The following is a 10,865-nucleotide window of genomic DNA, read 5'->3' on the forward strand; positions in this document are numbered from 1 at the left end:
TTTGGATTTTGTATGTGTTTTGGAGTTTGCATGTGTTTTGGATTTTGCATGTGTTTTGGAGTTTGCACGTGTTTTGAATTTTGTACGTGTTTTGTATTTTGCATGTGTTTTGGATTTTGTACGTGTTTTGTATTTTGCACGTGTTTTGTATTTTGCATGTGTTTTGGATTTTGTACGTGTTTTGGAGTTTGTACGTGTTTTGGAGTTTGCATGTGTTTTGTATTTTGTATGTGTTTTGGAGTTTGTGCGTGCTATTTGGAATTTGTAAGCGTCTTGGAGTTTGTACATGCTTTGTCTCTATGGGCCACCGTAGAGGTTTGAAGAACACATTATAAATAACAATATTACATAAACATGACCTGGTCATCTGAGGTTGGAAAGGTAGTTAGAAGAGTTTGAAGATGGATAGATGGCTACTGGCTAGCTTACCTTTGAGGGTGTTTGCGCTCCAGGTGCCTGGTGAAGTTGAGGTAGTCCCAGCTGTCTCGGTCAAGGAGACTTTGCAAAACCTGCACTTTGCCGAATGCTTCTTTTTTGCATTTACCAAAAACTCTTTGTGTTCTATGAACGCAAACTTTATGACAGACGAAGTCGCTGACATTTCTGTAACTTACTGACCGGGCATACTGCTCAATCTAACGGGTTGCATTTAGTTGTGTTTGAAGGGCGCGAAAGGCGAAATAATAAAATGCCACAATGTGGAGGGATTTGAGCATGGCTGAGCCACTGTGTGTCGCTGTGTGACAGCTGAGCAGCGAAAAGAAATTAATTGAGGAGCCGGCTCTCGCTCAATGGGAGTCGACTATTCTGATTCACTACAAAGCACTCTCTAAGCACGGCTCTCAGAGCTAAAGCTTTTGCGCATGATACATTATCGAACGTTACGCTGTGTGTCATGGATACTGTTGACTCCAAATCTCCCGACCACTATGTTGACCTCAGACAGCAAGACCGAGACAAAAGTACGTCGAGACCAAGACCACGTAAAAGTGGTCTCGAGACCGGTCTCGAGACATCCAACTCTACTTAGTACACAAAATAGTACATTTCCGAGTACTCTGCTTCCTCAGTCTCAAAGTAAAGTTTAGAGGAAAGGCAATGTGCACAAAGACAAAAACGCTGCATAGAAGGAAAAAAGAAGGTGAGAAAAGAGTCGAAAGACATGCGAGCCAATGAAAATAAGGTGAGAGAATGAAAACAAAAGGAGGAGAGAATAGAATAAATGACACAGAGTTACCCGAAGGAACAATGAGAGCCTCCTACACTGCAATAAGCATTTAATTTCATTGCATACACACTGCTAATGCAGTTTTTTGGGAGAATAGGTTCAAACAAAGGAAGATGCAGTTAAAACATAATAGAGAGACAATTCAAGGTTCAAGGTTCTTTATTTCTCACATGCATAGTTATACAAGTATAACACACAGTGAAATGTAGCCTGACACGCTCCTCGACATGTGCAAAAAATGGGGGGGGGGGTAGAGGAAGAACATTATATATATATATATATATAGTATTGGGTGAATGTGCAGTAGTAGCAGCAAGCAGGTGAATAGACATCTGACTATTTTACAGAATAGACAATATAAACATATTTAAAATTAAAGGAATTTGGAATGTACATTGTGCCTTGGTTTAGAGCAGGGGTGTCAAACTCAAATACACAGTGGGCCAAAATTCAAATCTGGAACAAAGTCGCGGGCTAACATTAATATTTATTGAAAAAAAAAAATCTTCCTCCAGATATGAGAATGAATCTTTTCTTATGGACTCAAACACGTTTTGCTGAAAAACTGAATATGGAACAAGCAAAGTTTAATACTAAACAATATATATATTAGCTGTATAATACCAGTAGGCCAGCTCTAATAGTCATTTGGTATGGCTTCGCGTATTTGTATTAGGTTGTATACTTTTTGTTTTCAAATAATAAAAAAGAAAACAAATGATCACTGAACAAATATTTTCTCCATGTCAAAAAGAGTTTTTCAAAGCTCCACAGTTATTAAAATGTACACCGTTCCAACCTGCAGTAGCTTGTCACAAATATCCAAAGTATAGGAAACATTTTACGCTAATATATAGTCATTAGTGTAAATTTTTAGTATAGTGCAGGATATAAATTTGTAACAGTAAAAACGAGTTATCATCACTTTTAGTGGCGTTAGTATGAAAGTCTTTACATTCATGTTATGTGTACTAGTGTCAGACAGATTGGTACTCTCTCTCCCAGGCTGTGTATCTGTCCATCAGGTTTCGTGCTGAGGGTTTGGTGTGTTCAATCACATTCAGGAAATCAGCTGTTGTTACAGTTTCCAGTTGGATGGCGGGCATGTCTGTGTCATCTGTAAAAGAGAATCAAAGTAAGACAGAGAAGATGGCTGTTGTAGGGGTCAATCTTGACATTGTGTGTGTGTGTTGTCCTACCATCCTGATGTGACTCCAGAGCATCAAAGATCTTTCGAACTGGTCTCATGGCAGCTTCCTTACATGCCAATCTTATATCTGAGCCAGAGTAGCCCTCCATCTCCTGGAAATAAAACACACAAATGTACAGATGTACATGAGTGAACACATTTCCTTCCAGATAACATATATGATTTATGAAATATTAATTACAGAAAAATTGTTAAGCATAACGATTAAACACTTGACAAACTCCATACGCACTTTTGCCAGTGCTTCGTAGTCTAGCACAGTGCGTAGCTCCACCCCTCCTGTGCAGCTGAGAGGAGGCAGCCAATGAGAAATCATGGCTTGGCGAGCTGGTGAAGAGGGAAGACTCACTAGAATCCGCTTCTCTAACCTCCTCAGCATTGCGTGGTCCAGTTCCCTGAGAGAAGATTTATTAGAAACAAACAAAGGCAGATTTAACTGTCATAATTTTATAGCTGTATTAGTAGTCATCTTTTTGTATTTATACAGCTGTGACTTTGAAATCATAACATCATAATCTTGTGTTTGTCAAGAAAATGAAGGGTCTTTTTTCAAATGCATTCAATGCAAGAAAAATGAATGAATGTTAAAATCAGGCTGAGATGATGCTGGCAATAAATTTACGAGGAGGGTTGAAACAGCAAAAATAGTGAGTTGCATTTTTCTGTCTTCCTATTTATTTGTATATGCAACAGAAGGCCAATAAGTCCAAATGTGCATGTGATTAATCTACCAAGGTAGGTTGGAGGCAGCAAGTACAAAAACCAGGTCATCTGATCTGGCTAGTCCATCCATCTGAACCAGTAACTCAGTCTTCATCCTGCGACTCCCCTCGTGCTCGCCCCTGAAAGCAGTAAACAGAGGTTTTGTGGACAGCAGCAGTGGCACAGCTACATTTTACTGCACTTCGTGGTTGAGCTCACCCCATGCTGCTTCCTCTCTGGCCCATCACTGACTCAAGCTCATCCAGGAAGATGGTGGATGGAGCGTGGTACCTGGCCAGCTCAAATAGAACCTGCAGACACATGTATTAAATCATTTACACTAATTAGACATCCCCCCCCAGAGAATAGTATTCAAACATGTTTTTGTAAAATTCTTCCTATAGCTGACAGCCTACCCTGACCAGTTTCTCAGAGTCTCCCCTCCACTTGCTGACAATGCTGGAAGCTGAGATGTTGAAGAAGGTTGTCTTACACTCTGTAGCTACGGCCTTGGCCAGCAACGTCTTACCTGTACCTGCGTGGGTAAGGGAATGTGAAGTTTTCATAGTGAGACCCTGACATTTTTTAATATCCTGCACTTGAGTCCTTACCCGGGGGACCATAGAGCAGTAAACCCTTCCATGGAGACAGGATGCCTGTAAAGAGTTGGGGATACTGAGGAGGAGAGACTGAGTCAAAGAATGAGGGGGAAACATGAACAAAACAGTATAGATACAACTTGAGTAAATCACATCCTAGCTCAGTATGAGAACACATTGTATTTCCATTTTCAGCACACCAATAGCAAACTGAGCTCTGTGCAAAGAAACCTGATAAGTCTGATGATGCAGTTTTTATCTATTTGCAGAAGCACAACTTGTGTGACTGTAGCAGTACAATAAATTCTACATGGCATGCCACATGTGTCTTTCTATCCATTTCTGTATCTGTGTTACCATAATATCCCAGGTAAAGATTTAATATTAGTCTAATAGACTGGCCTGACCCCACTGCCCTCCTTCTCTTTAAGCCCGTTAAAAGAGATGTATTCAGAATCGAAGATGGGCGACCGGAGCTGAAATACCAGCATGCTCGGGTAGCGGCCGCACCTTAATGGGATAAACGACGGCCTCTTTGACTAATCGCTTGGCATCCTCCAGACCGATGATGTCCTCCCATCGCACATTGGGGCTGTGCAAATAGATGTCCTTTGGAAAAGCATACACACACACACACACAACAGAGAGTGAGTGATGCATGTGGAAGACATAAGCCAGAAATTGGCCCCCACACACATCCTGGTTGCGTAAATAGGTGTCTTTTAGAATGAAACATCAGGTAAGGGAAGTGGATAGAGCCTGGGCCTTCATTAATACAAAAGATCAATTCATTCAAAACAAAGCCCTCTGCTGCTCTGTAGTCATGTGGAGGATTTTACATCATATTCCAAGGAACAAATTAAGATAAAATCAGCTTCTCCTCAGGCTTATTAAGGTGTGTGTGTGTGTGTGTGTGTGTGTGTGTGTGTGTGTGTGTGTGTGTGTGTGTGTGTGTGTGTGTGTGTACCCTGCTGACGATCGTAGCTAGTGCCCTCATCTCACCACTCATTCCAGAAAAGCCACTCAGTGGCTTCAGTAGGCGTTCCTGCAACATAGACTTTTTATTATTATCAGTAGACATTTTGTACTTTTTGTTGCCTTCAAATAGTTTTTATTTTGGACAATTCAGACTGTTACCAAAATATATTTTTTACACATTTCACAGTTGTTTGAAGCTTGTCTGAATATTATGACCTTTTTTATAAGTCAGTTTAGTTCAAAGGCTCCAGCATAATTACCATATGGTCTGAATCAATCCCAGCTCCTCTGACAGCATCCTGGATTGCACCTTTGGCATCAGTCATCTGCCCCCAAGATACATAAGAGAACATAATAGGAACAAAAGTGACAGCGGTAATTTTGTTTTAAAAAGGGTGAGGACTTCTATTTTATGTTTTTGCATTTGGCACGGCCAAATCAACCCCAGATCATAAAGGTGCTGGTTTATGTTGTAATGAATTAAACATAAACAATTTTGTTAGCATCCTGCTGCAGCATCATCGTAAAATGAAAACCGTCTCATAAATGTCATACAAGAAAAAAATGTGATTAACTTCAATTGGGACGATGAGGTTTGCTTCTGTTCTCAGAGTATTCACTTCTCCAGTACCTTCCTGTTTGTGGCACACTCTCCAGCTGGTGCATTTTTGATGGAGGATACGCTGAGACCAAAGTCCGATGACTGTGGAGCAAGATAGGTGCCATTCTCCTAGGAAATTAACATAAATGTCAGAATAATTGCTAGCTAGAGTACAGAGTTGTTTTGATTTGACTTCATTTTTCCACATTTGCCCGTACACTAGTGGCTGGCTTCTTTGCTCCAGTTCCTGTGTTTGTGTTCCGGGAAGGGTTGATTTCTGGGAGGGGTTTCACAGCTGAACGGGGACTCCTGGGGACAAATAAAAAACAAAACACATGTATTTTTTTAACTGTCATGCATGGACTAGCAGCATGGCAGACTCACTTATTGTTATATATTCAGGTGGGAATCACCAGACACACCCATGATACAATATTATCACAATACTTCACTCATAATTATTATTGTGATTTTTAATATTTTGTGACATGCTGAGTTTTGCAATAACATATTTGCAATTTATCACCCATTTCAACTACAAATTATCTCCTCAAAGTTCAACTTGTCAATATCTGTTTTATGCAATAAGTTTTTGTTTTTTCTGCCCTAAATGTCGCCATAAGACAGTGTCTGTGTTGCTTTATCGATACAATATTGCCACCGAAAATACTGAGATTCGATGTTGTATCGATTTTTCCCCACCTCTACTGTGAGCATGTATGCACAGCATACTTGGCCCGTGACTGACTCACCTCTTAGTTGCACTACGTGTTGGATATTTTCTTTCACCTGGACAGAAAAAAATATCAGAAAAAAACATGCTAAGACTATAAGTTAGTTTTTAATAATTTTACAGAGCATGAGATATAATTTTCATTGCTTCTCAGTGTTTCAGCAGAGTTCTTGCACCTGCTTCTGCTATTCTTCTGATAAGTTTGGGATACTTCTGGAATTTGACGTAGTGGTAGCTCTCATACTCCATCAACACCATCTCCAGATCGATGTTATCGCTAACCTCGAACCTCCTCACACCTCCATTTGTCTCTTGATCCAAGGCCACTGCTGCAGCTACATAGCTGGTGGACAGACACATTGCAAGGAACAGATTTTTGATGTGCTTGTCTTGATGAATTGCATTTCACTTTTTCTATACAGACATACAAATATGACCTTTTGGTTGGTTTGTTACCACTTATTCAATAATAAACCAGCAATGCCATTTTGCATAATGCCATTCTGTTTTGAAGTAACAAAGAGTGAATTTATGTATTCTACTTGCTCTGATCAAAGAAACTCAGCCACCTGTTTTAAAAGTCCGTATCTAAACCTGATGCTAAAAATGTACTTAAAAGAAAAGTTCATCTTTTTGATCACCACTTGATGCATCCACACACACACAATTTTATACTGACCCTTGCCCCAGCAGGTGGTGATAGATGAGGATGAGGAGACTTTTCTTCCTCATCTCAGTCCTCTGCTCATCCTGTTGGACAGCAACAAGAACAGCAACAACAAGAGGACAAAAGGGGAATTCAAATGGAGCTGTTATATGAGAAAGAACTACCAAATAATATTGTTCAATTTGTCACAGGTGTCATGAAGAACAGATATGGTCTAATAAAGACCAATACAGTCCCCCCAAAAGCAAAATATTTTAGAAGAATATTAGGATTTTTTTAACAGAAGGATATGAAGTGTCACAACTTATGGATAAACAAAACTTTAAAGTGAATCACTGAAATGCAAAGAAATTAGCCACTCCATATACAGGTTATAGCAAGATATAACATTTAACAGTATTATTTTAGGCCATGATGCTATGCATAATAGCAAAAGCATTACACAAGTGAGCCACAGCACTCAACAAATACTGGTTGGAACTCCATTCATTCATCCTTTTACTTCGCCTTATCCAATCAGGGTCACCATTAGGCTGGAGTCTGTACCAGCTGTCATATAGCGAGAGGCATGGTACACCGTGGACATGCTGCCAACCTAACGCAGGGCTAACACATTCCTATCTTATGATCAAGTTAAGAGTCATTGATTAAACTAATGTCCATGTGTTTGAATTGTGGGAGGAAGCCAGAGTAGCTGAAGAGAACCCACACAGACACGAGGAGAACATCCAAACTCCACACAGAGACATGCCAGCTGGCCTGTGGATAGACCTCTTTGGGAGGCAAAACTCTTTACCACTGTGCTACCCACGGGCTTTAACTGTATGCCTAATTTCAGTAAAGATGGAAGTCTCAAGAACTGTACTTCTTTAAGCTTGTGAAAATTCCCACTATTGGTTAAATACCTTGCACCTTCCACCTGCTGTTTTTAGAACTTAAGAAACCTCTCGGGTGAAAGATGAAAAACATCATCAAACTTAAAGAAGTCCAACTGCTTTTTTTTTTTTTTTACAAGTTCTTAAAGACTGCCATGACCTGGATGACTAAGAACCTGCACAGACAATAAAGATGGAAATGACACTCCCTAAAGTATTTATTTATGTCTGTGGTCTAACTAAAAGTAGCCACTAATTATCAACTAACGAGTTAGCCTGTGCTCGTTAATGCTTCAGTTCTCTTCTCTTCCCTGGTTCAAACATGTGGAGGAGGAATATTTTATATTGGGCTGGAAATACAGGGAAAACACAGTTGCCAGCAGAGGGGGCCAGCCAACCACAAACAACAACCAGTTGACGCTGTCTCTAGGCAACCAGTGAGTGCATGCAGAACTTAACGATTAGCTCGACGGCTAACTACCACGCTCGTGAAAGCGACAATATAGAAATCCCATCACATGTGTAAAACAAATCGACCAACACCTGGATACATATGCCTTTAGCTTAACACTGCTTACAGTACCAGACAGTTCAGTGCCCATCTGTTCACTGCCACTGCTAGTTAGTCACAAGCTGATATCTGAAAACAGTTGTGCGTCAAATTTGCGTAAAACAACAAGAAACAAAAGCCCGTGTTCACTCACCGCCTCTCGGGCCTGGTGGGCGACTTTCATTGACTGATAATTGAGCTCCATTACTGCTGTAAAAATTTCGTAAGGTCGGTATTATTCGTTAGGTGATGGTGAAGTTGGTCCACCGCGTAGTTCTGTCGGGTCTTACGTTCCCCTCGGGGCTACCGTACTTAAGAGTATGCCTCTTTTGTGAAGCAGCAACGGTGGTAAAGAAAAGCATCACCTATGCTTACTTTGAGAATTTAGAAAAATCTCAATGACAAAATGTTTCATTGACTTAAAGTTTTGCAAAAATGAGATGTTAAAAGCTCTTTAAAAGCTAGAATGCTAAAGTTTTGGGTTTTTTTTTATTGTTAGGTTTCATTAAACCGCAATATCTTAACTGCCTATATTGCACTTTTGTACTCAATCACAAATGTTTTCCAAGTTTGACATGTAGCCTACTACCTTTTACTCTGATGTTATTATCTTTTGAAAGCCTCCTGTAGAGCTCACATTTGATTTCTTTTCAGGTTGAAACTGATCAGTTGATGTATGTCATCCTGATTATCTCCACTAGAGAGCAGAAGAGATCTATATAACATGCAAGTCACAGCGGTACTATCAAAGGACACCATTTTAAGCTACTTTAATTTATCAGAATGTGTGTGAGTGTTTTGTAAATGTGAATATGGGTGATGAATAGATCCGTTTTGGCTGTCTGGTTTTTGAGGGCATGCTTGTGTCCATCCTTAGTAACTATTGTGCTCTAACTCTTTGTGTGCATGTGTGTCTCCAGGGGCAGACATACACACAGAGACATCTATTTGCACAACTCCAGCAACCAGTGGGAGGACATAAACACCCTGGAATAAGCCAAACAATTAGTTAAAGAGAGTGTTGTCTATCCCATTAGGTGCAGCTCCTGCTCAATCACGCTGGTATTTCAACACTGGTTGTCCAGCTTCGATTCTGAATAAATCTCCCCCAAAGAGCTTAAAGAGCAAAACGGTAATGAGGTCAAGCCAGTCTGTTAGGCTGACATTAAACCTATATTTAAGATAACATGGTAACACACACACAATAGACTAGCAGGAATAAGGGAATATTAAAGTATATGCATTTGTTGAAAACTTTAATAGGTACACCTGTTCAGTGATTGGTAGTGCAATTATCTAATCAGACAATGACATGTCAGCAGCTCATGGCATCTAGGCATGTAGATGCCATCAAGATGACATGTCAAGGTCACGAGCAGATGGTAGCCAGAATTTGCAATAAACAACATGAAAGGGTGCCGGTGGTATAAAGTTGCACTCAAAAAAATAATTCATTGGATGAACGTAATTTTATCTTGCCACTTATATTCCATCTAAACAAATCATGTTATATTAATCCATCTTGATTGTGTTGTCTCAACACGATATATGTGTGTAGGTTTAACATAATATTAACATTAACATTCAATTAATTTGACTTTTGTTCAATCAACATGTTTGCACCACGTTAGTCTAATTAAATTTATTTAAATCCATCTTATATTGTTTAAACACTTTGGCACATCAAAAATCAGTCTTGTTACATGAACTAGTAAAATATTTGTTTGTTACACCAATGATAATCTTGTTGAATGAATGAAATGTAACTTATGTCTGTAGTACATGTATTCATATTAAGTAATGTTCAACCAAAAAAAGAAATCAATGGATTTACAGCAACTTCCAATCCACCCATCTTCTTAGCTTTATCTGGGCTGCGGAAGTGATAGGGCAAGAGGGACAGGGTACATCCTGGACAGGTCGCCAGTCAATCATACAGAGACAAACAATCATTTGCACTTTAACACCTTTGGGCAATTTAGAATAACCAGTTACCCTTACAACTGCATGACTTTTAACTGTGGAGGAAACCACAGTACACAGAGAGAACCCACTGCAAACTTCGCCACATTGTGGATTTGAACACAGGATCTTCTTCCTCTGAGGCAACAGCACGAACCACCATGGCATTAATCTGTCAATACAGACTTAACAAAAGTAGGAAAGCTATGCTTGATGATGCTTTATGTTGTTGTTCTTGAAAAGTTAAACCACAAGAAATAGTAACAGCATACACGTGGTGTGGTTGTCTTCCTCTTGTAACCCCACTGATTTTCCTGTGGTTTGACATCTAATGTGATCTTGTGAATTTCGTGAGTCGACCCCCAAAATCAAATTGGGTGGTTGTTACATGCATAAGATCCAAACTTGTAATTTGAACTAAATAATTCCATGTTTTTATGGTGAACGTAATTAAATCATTCAGCAACTTAATTTGTTCTTGTTGAGATGACATCATACAATCTAGTAAGAGCGGTTAGTTGCCTGGATCCAGCCACTCTTACTAGATTGTATGATGTCATCTCAACAAGAACAAATTAAGTTGCTGAATTTCATGCAGATGCTACATGATTTAATTACGTTCACCTTAAAAACATGGAATTGTTTAGTTCAAATTACAAGTTTGGATCTTATGCATGTAACAACCACCCAATTTCATTTTTTTGAGTGTGTGTGGGATATTTTCTTGGCACAATTTGGACACTTTAGTACCAACTGAGCG

The 10,865-nt window shown here is 39.5% G+C and overlaps 1 protein-coding gene across 1 annotated transcript; it reads right to left on the bottom strand.

Moving 5' to 3' along the window:
* Nucleotides 1-1,376: 1,376 nt before the first annotated feature.
* On the bottom strand, nucleotides 1,377-8,438 carry LOC308393170 (katanin p60 ATPase-containing subunit A-like 2). The gene is made up of 16 exons (XM_080876707.1): nucleotides 8,298-8,438; nucleotides 6,731-6,801; nucleotides 6,228-6,394; nucleotides 6,071-6,107; nucleotides 5,537-5,627; nucleotides 5,349-5,447; nucleotides 4,978-5,043; nucleotides 4,707-4,784; nucleotides 4,250-4,348; nucleotides 3,752-3,815; nucleotides 3,557-3,675; nucleotides 3,360-3,451; nucleotides 3,170-3,280; nucleotides 2,671-2,833; nucleotides 2,428-2,530; nucleotides 1,377-2,345 (listed from the first exon to the last, which is right to left on the bottom strand). The coding sequence occupies exons 1-16, from the start codon at nucleotides 8,346-8,348 to the stop codon at nucleotides 2,206-2,208; spliced, it is 1,551 nt and encodes a 516-aa protein (XP_080732833.1). The 5' UTR covers nucleotides 8,349-8,438; the 3' UTR covers nucleotides 1,377-2,205.
* Nucleotides 8,439-10,865: the final 2,427 nt, after the last annotated feature.

Source organism: Rhamphochromis sp. 'chilingali', assembly GCF_963969265.1.
Source record: "Rhamphochromis sp. 'chilingali' genome assembly, chromosome: 2".
Lineage (NCBI taxonomy): Eukaryota > Metazoa > Chordata > Actinopteri > Cichliformes > Cichlidae > Rhamphochromis > Rhamphochromis sp. 'chilingali'.